Source organism: Myxocyprinus asiaticus, chromosome 39 (genome assembly GCF_019703515.2).
Source record: "Myxocyprinus asiaticus isolate MX2 ecotype Aquarium Trade chromosome 39, UBuf_Myxa_2, whole genome shotgun sequence".
NCBI classification, from domain to species: domain Eukaryota; kingdom Metazoa; phylum Chordata; class Actinopteri; order Cypriniformes; family Catostomidae; genus Myxocyprinus; species Myxocyprinus asiaticus.
Window position 1 is genome coordinate 4,648,322 of NC_059382.1, and position 21,686 is coordinate 4,670,007.

The window sequence follows — 21,686 nt, forward strand, 5'->3', positions numbered from 1 at the left end:
AGTCTGCTTCATGCCATGTCACAGCCACACCTCAGTCTGCTCCATGCCATGTCACAGCCACACCTCAGTCTGGTCCATGCCATGTTACAGCCACACCTGCGTCTGCTCCATACCATGTCACAGCCATGCCTGAGTCTGCTCCATGCCATGTCACAGCCAAGCCTCAGTCTGCTCCATGCTGTCACAGCCACGTCTGAGTCTATTCCATGCCATGTCACAGCCAAGCTTCAGTCTGCTCCATTCTATGTCACAGGCTCGCCTCTGCTCCACGAGCCAATGCCCACGCCTGCCACGGCCAACGAGACAGCATTGCAAGCCACGTCCGTCCCAGAGCCAGCTCTCACTGAGCTATTAGACCTGGAGTTGGTTCCTGCCCTTGTGCCCACCCTGAGTACTCTTCCTCCTCCTCCTCCTGACCAGCCAGTGCCCCCCAAGTCACCGGCTCGACCATCACCCCCTGTGACATCTCCGACAAGGGGAACTTCTGACCCTCCGACTCCACCCAGACCCTCCGAGCCCTGGACTCCACCTTGGTCCTCTGATCCCTTGACATCACCTCAGCTTTACATTCCCTCGGCTCCACCGTGGTCCTCCAGCCTATCTACTTCACCGGGGTTCCTCATCCCTCCAGCTCCTCCTTGGCCTGTCGGTCACCTGGCTCCGCCTTGGCTCTCCGATCCTCCAGCTATGCCTTGGCTCTCCGATCCATTGGCTCCACCGGGGACCTCCATCCCTATGGCTCCACCTTGGTCCTCAGCCCCACCGGCTCCACCTCAGTCTTCCGATCCCCCAGCTCTGCCTTGGTTCTCCGAGCCTCCGGCGCTGCCTTGGTCCTCCGAGGCTCCGGCTCGACCCTGACCCTTCAAGCTTTCGGCTACTCTCCGGGCTCCAAGTTCTCCAGTTTCGCCCCTCGAGCCTCTCATGGCTCCACCTTCCGTGGCTCCGCCCCTCGAGCCTCTCACTGCTCCACTTTCCATGGCTCCACCTGCCATGCCAAGCCGATATGCCTGCCATGGCTAGTCAAGCAGCCCCGCCTTGCCATGTCGCCACAGCCACCCTGCCATGTCAAGTCGCCACAGCCGCCCTGCCACGCCAAGTCACCACTGCCGCCACCTCTGCACCCCCTGGGCCTCTGCCTCCACGTCCTGCCTCACCAGGCCAGGTTCCATGTCCTGCCTTGCCAGACCCGCCACCGGCTCCTCCCTGGTTTCCTGAGCCACGCCGGTCTCCAGGTCCTCCACCAGTCCCACCATGGTCTCCAGCCCCATCTGGTCCCCTGTGTTTTCCAAGATTCCCCTCCCCACCCAGCTCCCTGATGGAACTTATTTTGTTCTGGGGCGTCAGGAGCCGCCCCTAGTGGGGGGGATATGTCACGTATAAATCTGTTTTTCTTTCACATTTAAGTTTATGAGTTCATGTCTTTTATTTTGATAGTTTATTTTGATAGTCCTGTTTTATAGTCATGTGTTCATGTCATGTGTTTCCCCTGTTCATGTGTCTTGTTTTCATTGGTTCATTGTTTGAGTTCTTGTTAGCAGTCTTGTCTTTTCATTGGTTAAAGTTTATTAGTCTTATCTTGTTTACAGTTCTGTCTGTTGATTGGTTGTCATTGGCATGCATGTTCATTATTTAAGCCCTCATGTTTGCCATTGTCTTTGGTCAAGTATTGTTTTGGTGTAATGTTGTTCAAGTCAAGTCAGATCAAGTCCATGTTTATGTTTCTTTGTTTTGTACTTTCACATTTGTTTGGATTCATGTTTAGGATTTGTAAATAAAACTGCACTTGGGTTCTTCACACTTCATCATCTTTGTCTGCCTGTCACTACTAGCAGCGTTACATCAAGTACATGAATGTGTTTTTATGTTTATATATTTTTACTAGAAATCAAGACAAAATTGTTGTTCATGAAATTTTTTTTTTGCTCTGCAGTTTATAGACAAATGAAAGAAAAAATACTGAAAAATCTTAAATTATTTTAATCTCAGGAGGAGCAAATACAGCAAAACTAAACAGGCAGAGGAGAAACATCTGCAGCAAAGTAAGCAAACACCTCAATGACCTCTCTGTTCCTCTGCTGCAACAAACAGGTGAACGATTTCTCTTGTGAAAACTTCTGTTAATGTGCTGTTAGGTGTGAGGATATATGTGGACCCCTACACCTACGAAGACCCAAACCAGGCCATCAGGGAGTTCGCTAAAGAGATAAATACCTCCTGTATCAAGATCGAGAAAGTCATCGGCATTGGTGCGTTAACACCCCTTGTAAATGCGATTACACATTACTTGTCATTTAGTGTGTAAAAATATATGTGTAAAAGTCACTATCTGTGTGTATAGGTGAGTTTGGAGAGGTGTGCAGTGGTCGTCTGAAGCTTCCTGGAAAGCGAGAGATCTGTGTGGCCATCAAGACATTGAAGGCGGGGTTTACTGAACAGCAGAGGCTGGACTTCCTGAGCGAGGCCAGTGTCATTGGCCAGTTTGACCATCCCAATATAATTCATCTAGAAGGTGTGGCTACCAAATGTAAGTCAGAGTTGACGACAAAGTCTGTTAATACATTTTTTTTATTATTTGTCTTCTGCAAAATATGTAATTCTGGATGTACTGTAAGTGGTTTGACTCGTCTTAAATATCAAATGTACGAATGCTGCGAGGGCTTTGCCGATACAATCATATATCGATATATTGTGAAACTTTTTCCAACAATATTGTATTGATACTTTAAATCCTTGTATATATATATATACACACACACACACACACACACACACACACACACAGATCAGCCACAACATTAAAACCACCTGCCTAATATTGTGTAGGCTCCCCTCGTGCCACCAAAACAGCACCAACCTGCGTGTCAGAATAGCATTCTGAGATGCTATTCTTCTCACCACAGCTGTACAGAGCGGTTATCTGAGTTACCTTAGACTTTGTCAGTTCGAACTGTTGTGTGAATATCCTAGGAGATCAGCAGTCACAGAAATACTCAAACCAGCCCATCTGGCACCAACAATCATCCAAGTGATTATCTAATCAGCCAATCGTGTGGCAGCAGTGCAGTGCATAAAATCATCAGATACAGGTCAAGAGCTTCAGTTAATGTTCACATCAACCATCAGAATGGGGAAAAAATGTGATCTCAGTGATTTGGACCGTGGCATGATTGTTGGTGCCAGATGGGCTGGTTTGAGTGTTTCTGTAATTGCTGATCTCCTAGGATGCAATGCAACTGTATGGCTCTGTAGATGGACACACTCCACCTGTGTTTCACTTTGTAAAAAAAAGTTTACAAAACAGGCATTGTTTGCAGACATTGCTCGATGTGAGTGCCGTATACATCGATGTTTGATTATTTATTTACACTGACATCACCTGGGAATATATAGCGTGCGGTACGCACAGAGCCGCAGGTGAGCCCAAAACGACACACACACAGACACACTCCCTTCCGTCTTTAAGCAGGCTCTCGGTGCTAGTTCGGACAGACATGAAACAACAGCTAAAGTGCTTGGAGTGTTCATATCCAAAGTTATGTTGCCCTTACTCCGTTGATGATGATGTGGGATTTCTGTGTATGATTAAAATACTCGAGTCGTGTTCCGACATCCATTCTCGTATTCATTTTAATATCAAGTTTATTTCTTCTATAGTGATGTACAGATTCTGAATACGTTGAATTGAGTTTGAAATGCACTTTATGTCGATGCATGTAGCATAATAATGCAGGTATTTAGTTAAAATATTGAGTTAGTAATTAGAGAAAGTTAGTTTTTTTAGTTAAGGACCCTAATGAAAATTAACCATGGTTTTACTATAGTAATATTGTAGTAACCATGACTGTAATAACAAGGACTGTTGTCACCATGGATTTCTTTAGCAGAAATCATGGTTTTTATAGAATTAACCATGGTTTTATGCAGTAATACTGTAGTAGCCATATAGTAACCATGGTTTTACTATAGTAATATTGTAGTAGCATGCACATCAACAGGTTAATATATTTGTGTATTTATATCATGTCCAGTATTTCAAAAATTAAGAAGCAGGTCATCTAAATAAGTGTGATCAGAGCTGCTAATGAGAATTGACAGCTATTCAAACTGAACCTGCATGGTTCAGTCTTTCTCTCGCGGACACAGCCTGTCTCATGCATTTGGTGCAGTTTCAATAATGATATCGTGACCAATTATGCAATCATGATGTATTGCAATATATATTAAATCGTGACATATGTTTCACGATACGTATTGTACCATGAGGTAGTTGGCAATACCCAGCACCAGCTGCAATCCATTCACATCTGAATCTTCCTATTCAGAAGAGTGTAATAGAATGCCACTTGAATTTGGACTTCTAACTTGGAAACGTGGGTGGTAATTTTTAACCCTAACTACTCCAAGATACAGGTGTATGACGTCACAGGATATACTATGCAGTGTAAACGATAGAAAATTTAACTTTTAAGCAAGTAAAATGCATAAACAAAGTTCTTGCATTACATGAAAATAAAAGGCTTTTATGCAAACACTTGGTTGTGCATGATTTTTTTCAGTAAAAATTGAAAAGCATGAAAAACACTTAATATTTTTCCCTGATTTGTGGTGCCATCAGCCATTCAGCATTGTCGTGACGTAATTTCCTTTCCTTTTTTTTTTTGTCACATGACACAGTTTAGGTGATTGACTAAAAGAAATCAGTCTAGGACTGAGTAATTGTCATTGAAATGAATGGGAATTTTAACGGATAGCTTTACATATCTCCTAGTTGGTGACGCTGTGGTGACGCTGTTTCCTGTTTCCTGTTTCCTGTTCCTGTTGCTGCGAGAGCTCGTGTTTTTACCCTGCTGCTAGCCTGCTTAGCATTGCTTGTCTTTCTGTTTTCAGTGTTTAATCTTTAATCTCTTCCAATTTTTTCATTTGCATTGTTTTTTCTGCTTTAAAACTTTTTAACACGATACAACTATGTGCATTTTACCGGGCACAGCCGCCTTTCCACTTTTATCGCTATTAAAATGCATGCTTTACCGCACGCATTTTTTGCATGGATCATTGCATCAATCTCAAACCACTGGTGATCAGGAACCACCTCAACAACAACAATTACGTGAGGGATTAACATTGATCTTAAACCCCCGCTGATCAAAAAAACACCACCACCACAACAACAAACAATTGTGGTAAGTCATGGCATCTGCTCATATTCATGCATTGCATGCCACATGTTTACTATAGCTTCTTCCAGCAGCAGTGAGGGATATACATGTGATAAATGTAAGGAATTAGTCAGGCTGACGGAGAAGGTTAATGAGTTAGACACACGCATCCGAATGCAGGTGGAGGTCAGTGAGAAAGAGAAGCCGGTAGATACTGTTTCGGATGTGGGTGAATGACTGGATGTCTGAGTGTTGTCTGGAGAATAGCATAGGATTCATAGACAGTTGGAGGAGTTTTTGGGGAAGACCTGACCTGCTAAAGAGAGATGGACCCCATTCCTCCAGGGAAGGTGCCGCTCTCCTCTCTAGTAATATGGCTCATAGACTTAATAATGATAGTATTTGACTAACTGGGGCCCAGGTCAGGAAGCAGACAAACTGGGTAATCCGAACATCTGCTAGCTGCCTTGAGACATCACACAGGTCACATAAACTACAAAACATAGAGAATGAATCACCTGTATATCATATAAAGACTGCGTCTGTTCCCCGAACTACCAAACACAAAACCCTTTAATTTAGAAAAAATCTGATTGATGTCAAACTTGAAAATAACAAAAAACTGAAGATAAACATCATATAAAGCAAGGACTACTAAACATTAGATCACTTTCATCCAAATCACTAATTGTAAATGAAATTATTACAGATCATAATTTGGATTCGCTCTGTTTGACTGAAACCTGGATTAAAACAGATGAATATATTAGTTTAAATGAGTCTACTCCCTCAGATTACTGTTATAAACATGAGCCTCATCTGAAAGGTTGAGGAGGAGGTGTTGCTACAAATTACAGTGATATTTTCAGTGTTACTCAAAGGTCTGGCTGAAAGTTAAATCTTTTGAACTGATAATGCTTAATGTGACATTGTCAGATATAAATAAAAAATCTTTGTTGTCTTTTGTTCTTGCAACAGTATATAGACCACCAGGGCCATATTCGGAATTCCTTCGAGAATTTGCTGATTTTCTATTAGAACTAGTGGTTGCCGTGGATAGAGCTTTAATCATCAGTGATTTCAACATCCATATAGATAACGAAAATGATACACTGGGATTAGTATTTATTGATATTCTCAACTATGTTGGGGTTAGACAAAATGTGACAGGTCCAACCCATCTCCAAAATCATATGCTAGATCTAATTTTGTCATATGGAATTGATGTTGATAATATAGAATTTCTGCAGCAAAGCGATGATATCTCATATCATTACCTTTTCTCTTGTATGCTGCGCTTAGCAAAGGTAACTCAATCTACGCAACGTTATCATTCAGGTAGAACTATTCTTGCAACTACTAAAGATAGCTTCACTAATAATCTTTCAGACTTGTCTCAAATACTCATTATGCCAAAAAGTTCAGAAGAACTTGGTGTTGTCACAGAAAATATGGATACAGTCTTCTCTAGCACTCTAGATAGTGTCACCCCCCTTCGATTAAAGAAAGTTTAAAAAGAAAAATACCGCACTGTGGTACAATGATCACACTCATGCTCTCAAGAGAGCAGCTCGGAAAACGGAGTCTAAGTGGAAGAATACAAAATTAGAGGTATTTCACGGTGCATGTAAGGATAGTGTCTCTAACTACAGACAGGCTCTAAAAACTGCCAGGTCTGCATATTTGAGCAAACTCATTGAAAATAACCACAACAATCCTAGGTGTTTATTCAGTACTGTGGCTGAATTGGTTGGGAATGAAACTTTTATTGAACCAGATATTCCATCGCAGCATAGAAATAATGACTTCATGAAATTCTTTACTGATAAAATCGAAATAATCAGAAAGAAAATTGGAATTACGCATCAGCCTGCCACAGCACCCCAGAAGACTAAAATAATTTCCTACGAGCAACTTCAATCCTTCACTGTTATAGGTCAGGAAGAGCTAACAAAAATGATCAAAACATCAAAAACAACAACATACATGTTAGACCAAATACCGGCAAAACTCCTAAAAGAGGTGTTTCCTGTAATCTTAGAACCTCTTCTTAATATTATTAACTCCTCATTATCCTTAGGGCATGTCCTAAGAAACTTTAAACTGGCAATTATCAAACCGCTTATCAAGAAACCACAGCTTGATCCAGGAGAATTGGCTAATTATAGACCAATCTTGAATCTCCCATTTATGTAGAAAATACTAGAAAAGGTAATGTCCTCCCAGCTTTTACAGATAAATGGTATATATGAAGAATTTCAGTCAGAATTTAGGCCCTGTCATAGTATAGAGACTGCACTTATCAGAGTTACAAATTACTTGCTCTTATCATCTGATCGTGGCTACATTTCTCTTCTAGTGCTTTAAGATCTTAGTGCTGCCTTCGTAGATCAAGGCATTCTTTTGGATAAGCTTGAGAATTATGTTGGCATTTGTGGACAGGCATTAGCTTGGTTTAGATCCTATCTCTCTGACCGCTAACACTTTGTCTGTGTAAACGAGGAACTGTCAGATCAAATTCAAGTATGGAGTGCGACAGGGATCAGTTTTATGTCCTCTGCTTTTCTCCCTAAGTATGCTCCCCCTGGGAGACATTATCAGGAACTATGGAATTAGTTTTCAGTGTTATGCCGACGATACACAACTTTATATTTCTTCAAAACCTGACGAAATTTCACAATTTTCCAAATTAACAGTTTATAAATGATATCAAAGAGTGGATGGCTAGAAATGTCCTTCTACTTTATTCTGATAAAACAGAAGTACGAATTATTGGAACAAAAACCTCAAAAAATAAGACGCTAAAATATAATCTGACTCTTGATGGATGTACTGTAATGTCAACTTCTACAGCAAAAAATGTAGGTGTTATATTTGATAGCACTATAACCTTTGAAATACACATTTCCAATATTTGTAGAACTGCATTCTTCCACCTCAGAAATATTGCCAAGTAAAGACTCATGCTATCTGTTTCTGATGTCGAAAAAAATTAATTCATGCGTTCATGACCTCAAGACTAGATTATTGTAATGCATTACCAGATGGATGTCCTGCAGGTTTAATAAATAAACTTATGATCAAAAAATATGATCATATCAACCCCATTTTATCAGCATTACATTGGCTATTAGTATTAATTTTAAAATTCTGTTAATTACTTACAAAGCTTTGAATGGTCAAGCTCCAAAGTACTTAAGTGACCTTCTGTCACGCTATAATACATCGTGTTCATTATGATCACAAAATAGAATATCAAAATCCACAAAAGGAGGGAGATCATTTTCATAATTGGCTCCTAAACAATGGAATATTCTTTCTAGCAGTGTTTGGAACTCAGACATACTCTATCAGTAAAACTAAAGTCTTATCTATTCAGCCAGGTATACACCTAATTTATCCCTCAATTCAACCGAAAACACTTCTCTTATTCTTTAATCCTTCTTTAAATATAATGGCATCTACGTTAATTTTATTCTATTTCTAAACCCTGGGATTATATCCTGAGGTTACCAGAGCCTGCTCCGGTTCTGCCTGAAATCCAATTCCCAATGTGTCGCTGAGTTCAGTCTGCTAAGACAGACTTCACAGAGGATGAACTGATGCAAACTCAAAGACATGGGATTCTTCATGAGGCACTGTCTGAAGCATGGGCTCAGGGTGGAGTTCACCAAAATTACCTGCAATAAGTTTCCAGTCGGACTGCGATGCTCCTCACTGAATGATACCTATATCAACTTGGTCAAAGGAGGGACAACACTCTCTTAAACTACATAGAAAATGAATTAACCAATAAAAAAAGCCTTCATCAGCCAAAATCAAAGGACAATGCATCTATGTGTATTTCCTCAGTTAATTCGGGATGACATTAAGGACTTTAACACTAAAACTTACAGTTCATATAAAATCATATTGTTTAATCATTGACCCACAAAACGTACTTAGTTTACTAATTTTAACCACTAATATTTCTAAACATAATAACTAATATTGACATTATATTCATTCATTTTCTGTTATAGCATAATTTCATGTAAAGCTGCTTTGAAACAATGCCTGTTGTGAAAAGCGCTATACAAATAAACTTGACGACTTAAAATATCGTAATGATCCTCTCTGTTTATAATTGAACATCTGCTAAACAAATGATAGCATTGCCAATTTGTTTCTTTGTATGTTGTCTTAGGAGCTTCAGACAACAGAATGCAACATACTGTAGTAGGACAAATAGGAATATCCAACATCCAACTTTAAATGGAACGAAGCTTAAAGAAACAGGCTGGTGATACAGCATTTATTTTTCCTTTTGATATGCAAATAGCAGTGTGTGTTTATGTGTGGATGTTCAGTGCATATTTGTGTGTTTGCTTGCTAAATGTGCCTTGACAAAGACTCCAAAGTTGCTCTCTGATACACACACACACACTCTCTCTCTCTTGTGGTCTCCAGATGGAGTGGGCTGCTGTGGTGGGCTAATGTGAGCTAAAAAGCACAGCAGGCGCAGAGTCATTAATCACATAGTCAGTCCTAAATGTGTTTTGGGGGTTAGAGTGTCACCTTATATCTCTAACCTACAGCCACATAACACCACTTGTGTGTGTGTGTGTGCTTGTGTGTGTGTGTGAGAGAGAGAGAGAGAGAGAGAGAGAGAGAAAGAAAGTGAGACTCAATGTGTAACTGAGCGCTATGCGTATTTTGCTTTCCTTTTTGTTTTTCTGTTTACTTATTTTTCATTTTTTAGCAGTATACTGGTGCTAGTTTATCCCTAAGAGAGTGCATTCATGAATAAATAAATATTTTTACGATATTTAAAATCACTAATACCTCATTCTTTTTAAACGTGATAAAAGCATTTCTTGTATTTTATCAAGTCTAAAATAAATAATATATTTTTTTAAGTCACTCAACATGAATTCAAAATGAACTCTACTGTATTTACATTCTTATTGCACATTCCTTATTGTGTATTATTTATTGCTGAATTATTCCAAGGAAAAAAAATTGTTTGTTTCTTTAATTTTTAATCAAAGTATAATAACTTGCGCTTCTTTATTTTTTTCCTGATGTCACTAAGGCCACACAGATTATTGGATAATTGAACCAATCAATTTCCAATGGATAAAATCAAGTCCCATCCTACAGTTTGTCTCATTGAAGATTCTGTTTCACTCAGAAATGTGTCACATTACAGGATGAAAAAGGGGTTGTGAACAGCATTTCACATTTATTTAAAATCACTTCTTTTTTTTTTCTTTTTTTTTTTATCTTAATATACAGTATAAAGTAAGATATAAAATATGGGTAATACTTTACAATAAGGTTCCATTTGTTAACATTAGTTAACTACTGTATATTAGTTAACATGGACTAACAATGAACAGTACTTTTACAGCATTTATTATATCTTAGTGAATGTTAATTTCAACATTTACTAATACATATTTAAAATCAAAAGTTGTATTAGTTATCATTAGTTAAAGCACTATGAACTAACATGAACTAACAATGAGCAATTGTATTTTTGTAAACTAATGTTAACAAATATTAATAAATGCTGTAAAAATTATATTGTTCATTGTTTGTTCATGATAGTTAATGCATTAATTAATGTTAACGAATGAAACCCCAATATATTTTACATACAGTATGTTATGTATTTTGTATTACACTCAGCTGATAGAAACGTCACCGTGTTTTGTGAAGCATCATAAACATTGTTGATTTATAATTCCTCAATAAATTAAAATGGTGAGAGAACTGGATGTTTCTAACAGGTGGCTGTCAGCCAGCACTCAGAAAATGAACAACACTGTCTTTGTTTAATTTAATTTTAGCTCATAAATGTGTCCATGAAACTATAAAGCCTTCTTAATTCTCTTGCATTGTGTTACAGCAGAGCTAATGGAGTTGAATGCTTCATTTACATAATGTAAATGAGTATGAATTGAATCTAAATATGTAAATAAGGTGGTGTGGGATACCTGGGCCTCTTAAGTGTTTCTCATCAACAATTCAACAGCATTCTTCATGATATTTCACAACTAACTATACCCAATTTATGCATTTTACACAAATTTTCCTCTTTATTTTTCATTGGTGTATTTTGTAATATTTAATAGAATTTTTTTGTAAGTTTTGGTAAAGATTACAGATGATAACCCTTGTTGTCCAAAGTTCTTTGTCAAATTTATACATACATGACTATGTGCACATATGCACAAAACTAGACTCAGTCAGTGAACATTTAATTTGCATTCTAATAGGTTGGGCGGAAAGGGGCAGGGCTGGGAACCACTGATAGTGAGGGGGAGGGGTCAGAGGTCACCTGCTCCTCAGGCCCTCTGGAGGAGCTGTCAGTCAAACTCGCCCAAGGTCATCCGAAAGGCCAGACCAACAAAGATGGCCGACAATGTGTCTCATAGAGCTCTAGTTACTACACTTCCTCTATATGACAGGACCATTGGCTGACTGTCAATCAGTCAGCCTGTGACTGTGAGTGTGTTGATTCATTTTGAATAACAGATATTCATGGTCTGTGTCTGTTGTTTTCATCTGGTTGGGTAACTTTGAGTTTCAAATAACAGTGTTTCATACGCTCAGCGCATCTTTAGCATTCCGATACTTGATCAAGTAGCAAAGTTTTAGTGCTTGTTAATGCATTTTTGTATTTTTCTTATAGAGCAGTGGAATTTACCATAACTTATTATGTTCAATTGTTTTTTTCTCTCTGATTGCAGGTAAACCTGTTATGATTATCACAGAGTACATGGAGAATGGCTCACTGGACATGTTTCTTAGAGTAAGTTTGTGTTTGTTTGTGTGTGTCTGTCTAAATGTTTAAATATGTGTATTAGTCTCTGTGTAATACATTTCAAACTTGACCAGGTGTGGCATGATATCAAGCATCCTCCTCATGCAAATTGCTCAAACAAGCCTATTTTATTGTATATTTTACAGTGAAATCCAATTGGTCTAAAAATGTGTCCTTGCTCCACATAGCTATAAGTAGAGTGCAACAGTTTGGTTTTGGAAGTAAAAATCCCATTCGTTTGGTCAATAGGTGAATGGAATTTTAAAGGAATAGTTCACCCAAAAATGAAAATTCTCTCATCATTTACTCACTCTCATGCCATCCCAGATGTGTATGACTTTTTTTCTGCAGCAGAACACAAATGAAGATTTGTAGAAGAATATCTCAGATCTGTAGGTCCATAAAATGCAAGCAAATGGTGATCAGACCTTTGTAGCTCCAAAAATCCCATAAAGGAAACATAGAAGTAATCCATAAGACTCCAGTGGTAACATCCATATCTTCAGAAGTGATATAATAGATGTGGTGAGAACCAGATCAAAATGTAAGTCCTTTTTTTGCTCTAAATCTCCAATTTCATTTTTAAATCTGAAAGTCATATGTGGTGCCTGTTTAGTTTTACTTTCACATTTGAAAGTGAAAGTTAAAGTGGAGCTTTAGAGTAAAAAAGGACTTAAAGGAATAGTTCACCCAAATATTTACTCACCCTTAGGCCATCCAAGATGTATCTGAGTTTCTTTCTTCATCAAAACAGAATTTAAGACTTTTAGGATTTCATTTCAGGCCTCCTCCTTTAAACAATGCAAGTGAATGTACCATTTTTTGACAGTCCAAAATGCATATTTAGGGTGCATCAAAATAATCCACACGACTCCAGTCGACAAATATAGTTCTTCTGAACCCAAACGATTGATTATTTTTAGAAACAAAACAATACTTATATACTTTTTAACTACAAATGTTCGCTTCTGTACATCTCTGTGACGTGCGCTCATGAGAGGGATGACATAAGCTCATTGGTAAGGTCACGCATCACGTGGAGAAGTCAGGAAGCGCGTCATTGTTTACATTGTTTTTATTATTATTATTTGGAAATGATTTTTTATTGTATTTTATATTCTACTCTCACACTACTGATATATTAAATATATCCCAATATTTTGCAATACACTTAAAATATATTGTTTCTTTACTTAAGATCAACAACTTTGAATCAACAGTTTTATATTTTATTCCATCGTTTTTCATTTAATTACAACATTCACAATGCTTCATTTAATCTGCACAATTAATCGTATTTTAACTGTGATTACGGTTTCTGCCTCTTATGGTTAATTAAGCTTAACTGTCTATGGTATTAGTGAGCAAACAAGCAGAAATTACAGCCAGGTAAAGTTGCAAATTGTTGTTCATTTTCATTATAGACTGTAGTAGTAATAGTAGTTGTAACCTCTATTTTACTGTGTCTACGGATGACAGACCAACTTACAAGCTCTTTTGAAGTCTACAGTATTTTCACCTCACCTGACCTATCACACTTTCTTCAGAAGTTCTCCACTTTCGAATCACTTTCGAGCATGCTCTGAAATACGTAGCCACAAATGTTTATGAGTATATTTGCATCTCTGAACACACATCTGCTGATGATACGGTGCTCCGGCGGTCTCAGAGCAGTTCTGTGCTCGATACACATGAATTCCATCTCGTTCTTTGGTTGTGTTTTATATACAGAACAGCTGTGCTCTGAGTTGGGTTCGGTTCGTGCACAACGCTAACGTGCGCTAACAACGTTACATTTATTTTAAATACTTCATATTGGTCCAGATTTACTTCAGTTGCACGTTTACGTAATTCCAAATATGTTTGGCCATTACAAGTGTCAAAACATATCTAAAGTAACCCCATGGCACCGGAGTTGTGTGAAGCGAGGAGGAGATGAGAGTATTTCACCGTGTTTAAGTTGACAACAGCTTTGTGCTCCTCCAACCAAACTAAACACAGAAACATCCACACACACACTTTCTTCAGTTTTCTGCCAAAATAAAGGCTTGAGATCATATAGCAATGCTGTGTGCTAAATTATTACAGAAATATATTACTATTGTATATTGCAATAATAATAATAATATAAAAATTGATATTTTAAAGAGGACTCAAGTGTGAACACCCTACAGAGTAACTCTGAAGAGTAACTCTTTATTGGCAGGAAAGCATGGGCAATTATTTACTAGTTTGTAGTTTTAACACCTTGTGCAACATGAGAGCTGATGTTTAATGTATTTTTTTTTTTATTATTTTTTTTAGAATAGATATCTAAGCAGTGGCAACAGTGAGTTTTTCTGTCCAAATTGTGAAGCTCTGTATTATAGAAAAAATTCTCAAATGACAGACAAATTGCGATTACAGTTTTAAACAAAATAACCATGATTATTAGTTTAATCATTGTTGTACAGCCCTATTTCAGGGTCATGAAAGACTATTCAAAAAATACTTTTTTGCTTCAAATTAAAGTTTGTCATGTTGTTACTGACCTCAGAGCTGGTTGGTTTGGTTAATTGCTTACAACTCTTCTATGAAGGATTTTATGAAATCTCTATGGGAAAAATGAATGGTAACAACACTTGCAGAACCAAGACGGCTGAAAAGTGAACAGGCAATGCTGCGCTCTATTAGACACCAAATCTGTTCTGATTGGCTGTGATATTGGAGCATCTTGCAGCATTTTACTTTCACTGTGACAAAAAAATGCTTTTAATTACTAAAATGCTGACAATTTTTGCATGGTGCCTGAGTAGAACACATTTAAGCCTGGTTTATACTCGACGAAGTCGCTTGTTCATGAGGGTTCATGCGCAACGTTACGTTATTTTGACGTCGTGCACATGACAATTTTTGCAACTTTTCGCTAGGTTGGCGTGCAGTGCTTCAATCCCATTGGACGAATTCTAGGAAAGGGGCAGGGCAGATGTGCCTGTGGTTTTGAAGCAGAGTAAAACTACTGCAAATAATGTTATCAAAACAATTTTTTCACTGTGAAATTACCTAGTGCAGCTCTTCAGTTGTTCTTGTTCAGAAAGACAAGTAAGCCTATTTATCCACAACCTTTTGTACACTGAATACAAAGGTCTAAACCAGAGGTCTTCGGCTCTGTTACTGGGGACACACTGCACTGCATATTTTGGATGTCGCCCTTATTTAACACACCTGATTCAAATCATCAGCTCATTAGCAGAGGCTCCATGACCTAAACTGGGTTTGTCAGCTAAGGGAGACTTACAAAATGTGCAGTGTTGTGGGTCCCCAGGAACAGAGTTGAAAACCTCTGGTCTAAACAATATACTAAAGTTTGGTTTCATTAATATATAACTGAACACCTCTTGTTTATTCATACTGTGTGAAATAAAACTATTATTATAATACGTGGCTAGGTAAATGTTAAGTTCAGCAAAATACTTCTTTGCTGCTGTTTCCTGCTGGATTAGATTATATGTTCTCTCCACTGCTGTCTATCGTTTGGAGAAAAGTGCGGTACGCATCAAGTATAAATGCCTCATGCAGTCGAGAGCTGAAAGTATAAACAAGGCTTAAGTGAAACTGAAACTAAGTTTTTTCCTTGTGCTTTTTAAATGACTTACAAAAACAATTCCGATTTATTACATAACTTGGTGTTTGATTTTTGGCAAGATGTCACTATTCAGAGTTGATGTGTCCTTCTTCTTTCAGAAGAATGATGGACGTTTTACTGTAATTCAGCTGGTGGGCATCCTGAGAGGTATTGCGTCTGGTATGAAATACCTATCGGACATGAGTTATGTTCATCGGGACCTGGCAGCTCGGAACATTCTAGTAAACAGCAACCTGGTGTGCAAAGTCTCAGACTTTGGGATGTCCAGAGTGCTTGAAGATGAACCAGATGGAGCGTACACTACCAGGGTAAGAGTGATTTTACATTTATTCATATACGAATATTATTTTTTATTTATGCAGCTGTGTGACTCAGTGCCTACTTACAATATTTATTTTTATAAAACTCAAAAATATTGAAATGGTAATAAGGAACCTGACACGAAATGGAAATAATTAATACGACTGTACATCATTCCTGTTGTTAAGTGTAAGTATTGGCACTAACATGAACCTGTCAATCACAGGGAGGGAAGATTCCCATTCGCTGGACGGCTCCAGAAGCCATCGCATACAGAAAGTTCACCTCAGCAAGTGATGTGTGGAGTTATGGCATCGCCATGTGGGAAGTGATGTCATATGGTGAAAGACCATATTGGGACATGAGCAACCAGGATGTAAGTGGCACCATGCTATAAATCTGATTCCTATAATTAATTAGATTCAGCTCTGTTTTTCCCATAGTATGGTTTTGAACAATGCAAGCAAAATAATAATACTTTATTTTAGCCTATTATTGTGTACAGTGCCAACTTAAACAAACTAATTGAATGCAATAGTTTAGCAAGATCAGCCACTTGTTTCCTCTCTGTTTCCTAGGTAATAAAGGCAATAGAGGAAGGGTACCGATTGCCGCCGCCCATGGAGTGCCCACTGGCTTTACATCAGCTCATGCTGGAGTGCTGGATGAGGGAGCGTGCAGACAGACCTAAATTTAGCCAGATAGTCAACATGCTGGACAAACTCATACGCAATCCTGCATCACTCAAGAGGACAGCGGGAGACACTTGCAGGTTGCACATGCACACTTATAGTGCACACTACAGAGATCATACAGCTTTCTCTTGTTTTGTTCTTGATAAAAGCTACTTTTACAATAATTGCTGTTGACTAACCCTGAAATATGCACATTAAGGCATTTTTTTGTTCTTTTATGAATATTTATTACCAAATTTTACTATTTTTTTAAAAATGCGGTCTCTATAAGGATAGCAATATCTGCACATAGATGTAACGGTAGCCAGCTGGTATTGTACATGATAGCTGTGCGGTATGTGTAAACCTCACTCCCCTGGCCTTAAGAGGTGCACTAGCGACTGACGTTAGAGGGTGTAGCCTTTAGCCTCCTCGTTAGCACACTTGCCTCCCGTGCCGGCTGATGCCGGTTCAAATCCCACTCGGAGTGGGTTGAGCAGGACCGGTTACATATAGACAATCAAGTCGCACTTAAAGATATATTAATGTCAATTCATTAGATAATAAATACAGTATTAAACCAAGTGGCAAGAAAAACAGCACAAGCACACATTTCAAACAACACATTTTACAAAAGAGGTTTGTTACAGTAGGTTTTATATTCTTCAGAATGAAGACAAAAAGTGTTTGGACACTTTGTTGTCAAATGACAGTGGACCTAGTAGAGTTCAGTGCTAAAAAAAAATGTTTTTCCTCTTTGAACAAGCTTCTCTCATAGAGCTCATGAATGCACGTTCATGAGTGGATTTTGTGTCAAGATTTTTTGCTGGAAAATTACTTAAATTCCAGTTTATTTTCAACAAACCATATAGTATGCCTTTAAAAGACTACTACTACTATTATGATACCTTTGGGTCCTTTTTTATGCTTTAAAATGAGGCACTATCCACTACCATTTTATTAAGAAGATGAACTGCAATAAAAAAAAAAAACTGATAAAAACATCTCCTTTTGTGTTCAACAAAAGAAAGTCATACAAGCTTGGAATGACATGAGTAAATGTAAATTTTTATTTGAACTATTCCTTTAATGCTATTAACTCCACCTGTGGTAACTTTGCTCAGATGTGTGAACTTGATGGGAACTGACTTCATACATCCACTAAAAATCACTGCGACACCAGTTGATTATAAGTCTTGAGTCAAAAATGGCTAAGAAAAGTTCTGAGAAAAGCTCTAACATAATTTGCTTGATATTTTGTTGTCTAATGCAATGACATTCGTATATTGTTAAGTGTGACTTTTTGGGTCCACTGTATGTACGAGCACACAGAAAGCTCCACATTTACAGTCAAGAAAATTCCGATGCAAATTAATTTTCTCTTAAGCTGGTGTAAAGTATATTATTTGATGTTGTCACCCACAGGCCCCACCCCTCCATACTTCACCACGCCCCCTCTGAAGGCTCTGCCCCATCGTTGGGTTCTGTAGATGAATGGCTGAAAATTATTGGACTAGAGCAATACACAGACAAATTCGTCACAGCAGGACACTGTAATTTAGATAACGTTTTACACATGGGGCAAGAGTAAGTATTCACAGACATTATCACTCAGTAACACATCACAATGAACCTTTATCTTTATCTGATCCTTAATCTACATGCTACTTTTTTTCAGAGATTTGGCTAAAATGGGAATCTCATGCAGTGTACATCAGAGAAAGATCCTGAACAGTGTCCACGATTTATTGTCTGGAGTGCAAAGACAAGACAAAAAGGTTCCTGTCTGATCTAGGAAAAAACAATGCATCATGTTGTTTACCATGAGTTACAAGTGGGACAGAAGATTTCACATCACTCTTGCACTTTAATGAAGGATGGTATGAAGATCAGAGAATGAATGAGTAAAACTGCACTTTTTCTCAAACTCTTTGTCATTGGGATTTTTTTAACTGGCCTTTTGCCATTAATTAAAATGACTTCGATCTCTCTGGACTCTTTGGACTGTATATTTTTGACAGCAGAAAGACTTTGGGAATTGTCTGCCTTGTGTATGCGTAAACTGTTTTTCAGTGCAAACAGACATCGGCGTTTATCTCCTCAGGTTCTTTTCAGGATGGGGCACTCGTCATCGACAGGAAGGAATTGTTCCCTCTGGATCCGATCTGAACATTACATTCAAATGAATCTTTAGCCTCAGGAGAGTTTGAGCCTTTTCAAACAAAGCTAGCAGACCTTTTGGACTATGCATGTTTGTTTTATGAAGGCCAGATGGAGCAGAGGCATTGCTGAGTGGAAATATTGTTTTGATTATTTGTCAGAAAATCTTAGGAAAGAGGAGATGAAACCAGATAAGATTTAAGTCTTAAGTTACTCCTGTTCGGTGTATCCAATTTTTTAATGATTAAAGTAGCAAAATAAATGACTTAATCTGGTGGTTTTTTCTCTTTCTTTCTTTCCTTCTTTCTTTCTTTCTTTCTTTTCCTTCCTTCCTTCCTTCCTTGTTCCTATCCTGTTTGTTTCCCTCCTTTCCATTTAATTGATTTCCATTTGTCTTCCATCAATATAAATGGCTGTCACTTTTGTGTTTATTTGTTCACTATGGGTCAGCCATTTCATAAAACATAAGACAACTGCTGAAATAAGTTAATCATAGCAAGATTTTCATAGTTACAAATCTATTTTTTTTTTACATCTTTTTTCAGTACCCTGTACATAATCTTGAATTCTGTGTACGCATATTTTAATTGTTTTTCTTTATGATGTACATAATACCAGCAGTCATTGCTTTGTACAGCTTTTGAGTTTTGATACTTTATTCCTTTACATCTGAAAAAAAAAAAAAAAAAAAAAAAAAAATGTTGACAATGTATTTAATTGAGCATAGTATTCATTTTGATAATAGCACATTGTAAGACAGCAGCACATTTCAGAACAGCTTAAGGAGTCTTTTAATTTCATAATTTCAGCATTTATTCTTTTAGGTGCACCTAACTTATGACCTTTATTTATGATCTTTTGTATCTAGTTCATAAAATAAAATTTAAAATTTTTGTATTTGACATTCTGTGCATTACTTAAGAAACCATAGATTTATCCAGAATAAAAATGCATATCCATTATCCAACATTCACGTGCTGTACCATGTATTGTCCTAACCATACATTTCTGTTAGTGTTTCTTTCTAGAGTTATCTTAAACCAGCATTTCTTAAACTATGGGTCCATAAATGTTGGGTTGTGCCATGTTTTAATAAATGTGCAGTTATGCTCTTTAAATAACTGAAATTGCAAATACGCAAATAGTCTACTCTTTCATGCAGTTTGCAAAACGGTATCAATCCACCACAATATCATTACGCGCTCGGCAGAGGGATGCGCTTTCAGGTGCTGGTCATGTGGCGAACTGTACTCAGTTTGTCATTCTCGTTCGATATATTTGTTTTTCTGGGGTTTATATAAAATACCAGAAAGAGAGAGGAGTCCCCAGAATGCATTACGTGTACAAGTTCAAAGTATTGAGTGACTATTAATTACAAAATAAGACATTTCCTCGCGCGGAACCCACAGCTCGAGAAAAAGTAGAGAACATGCCTTCAACAGTTGAAAAGTAAGTTAGTAAGATAGTTAAGAATTATTATAATGGTGAATAAAAAGTGAGTGCTGTCAATCAAGGTGGAATAAGTGAGTTGCTTACAAAGAATCACTTTGTATGTTACGTGTGTGATGCAGTTAATTTTTTCATATTCCACAAACTGTAGATAGTGTACAACAGTGTGAATATGAATGGTCAGATTGACACTGATGGATCTGATCCATTCTGTTGAAAAAGTATGTATTGGGACAATATGCCATAGTAACCATTATGTCTGCCAAAATACTTTAGCTACTGCATGTTCAAATGTTTAAATTCAGTCTTTGAAACAATAATAATGATTTCAAAAAGAATCTGTTTATATCAAAATTGCATTAGTCATAAAAAGCATATACATTAGGCTAACGGTTATACAGTAGCAAATACAGCATATTGCCTTGTTTTGTAAGTGTCCCAGGTAAACACAAAATTCCTTATTTGGGCCCTAGGCTGAGAACGTTTAAGCCTGTCTTTTTAAAAAAAAAAATTATCCCCTTTTCTCACAATTTGGAATGCCCAATTCCCACTACTTACTCACCTCAGTCCGGGTGATGGAGGACAAGTTTCAGTTGCCTCCTCTTCTGAGACCATCAATCCACGCATCTTATCACATGGCTCGTTGTGCATGACACCAGGGAGACTCCGCATGTGGAGGCTCATGCTACTCTCTGCGATCCACGTACATTGGTTGTTTAGGAGACCTGGCTGGAGTCACTCAGCACACCCTGGATTCAAACTCGCAACTCCAGGGGTGGTAGTCAGCATCAGTACTCGCTGAGCTACCCAGGCCCTCCAAGCCTGTGTCTTAAACATTTCTTTAAGTGTTGTTTCCTGTATTCAATTACACGTCCAGTATTACAGAGAGTTTTACTTTCATATCTGCCTCTTCCAGATGATTCTCCAGCAGATTGAGTTCTATCAGGAGAGAGGGACTTGATTTCAGAGCTTCAACTAGTGCTGCTAAACCTTCCTTTGTGACACTACAGTTTCACAACCTGAAGAGAGGAAAGTGTGTTTCAAGAGTGCATTAGCAGGCATTGGACCGTGGAATTTGTAGACATAATGGTTTATCTTAGTTCCAGTAGCAGCACTATTGTGGTCACTGATTGTGTCTAAATCTTATTTGAATGGTTTCAGATCTGATGCACTGAGAAATACTGAGGTAAGACGTTTACCTAAGCTTCTCTAGTTTACAGAGAAGATTCTTCAGTCCAGTTCAGAGCAGCTTCACTCCTGAGACTTGCAGATAATTAATGCTCAGATCCAGATCAATCAGACTGGAGGTCTTTGAGATAAGAGCTGAGGCTAGAACAGTACAACTTTTTTCTGACATTCCACATTTGTCCAACCTGAGAGAAAAATCATTATAACATACAGTGTGTTTTCAAAAATAAAAAGAATTTGCTGATTTCTATATATTAACCACAGTGATTTCAGTGTGCATTTTGGATGAAGAAGAGCAGCAGAGAGCAGCTTCCTCCTGTTGT

The 21,686-nt window shown here is 38.0% G+C and overlaps 1 protein-coding gene across 3 annotated transcripts in view; it reads left to right on the forward strand.

Annotated features, from left to right (window-relative positions):
* The window catches only part of LOC127429882 (ephrin type-A receptor 4-like), a 55,581-nt gene extending 35,721 nt beyond the window's left edge, over positions 1–19,860 (forward strand). The window contains exons 9-17 of one of the 3 annotated variants that reach the window (XM_051679210.1): positions 1,987–2,039; positions 2,133–2,246; positions 2,339–2,524; positions 11,894–11,955; positions 15,691–15,900; positions 16,119–16,268; positions 16,471–16,664; positions 17,992–18,153; positions 18,245–19,860. In XM_051679210.1, coding sequence (XP_051535170.1) covers positions 1,987–2,039; positions 2,133–2,246; positions 2,339–2,524; positions 11,894–11,955; positions 15,691–15,900; positions 16,119–16,268; positions 16,471–16,664; positions 17,992–18,153; positions 18,245–18,356 — 1,243 coding nt within the window. In that variant the 3' untranslated portion in view covers positions 18,357–19,860. Of the gene's footprint in view, positions 1–1,986; positions 2,040–2,132; positions 2,247–2,338; positions 2,525–4,768; positions 5,181–9,342; positions 9,439–11,893; positions 11,956–15,690; positions 15,901–16,118; positions 16,269–16,470; positions 16,665–17,991; positions 18,154–18,244 lie in introns of those variants that run through there. The other 2 variants (XR_007895368.1, XR_007895369.1) reach the window with 2 other exon arrangements.
* The last annotated feature ends 1,826 nt before the right edge of the window (positions 19,861–21,686 follow it).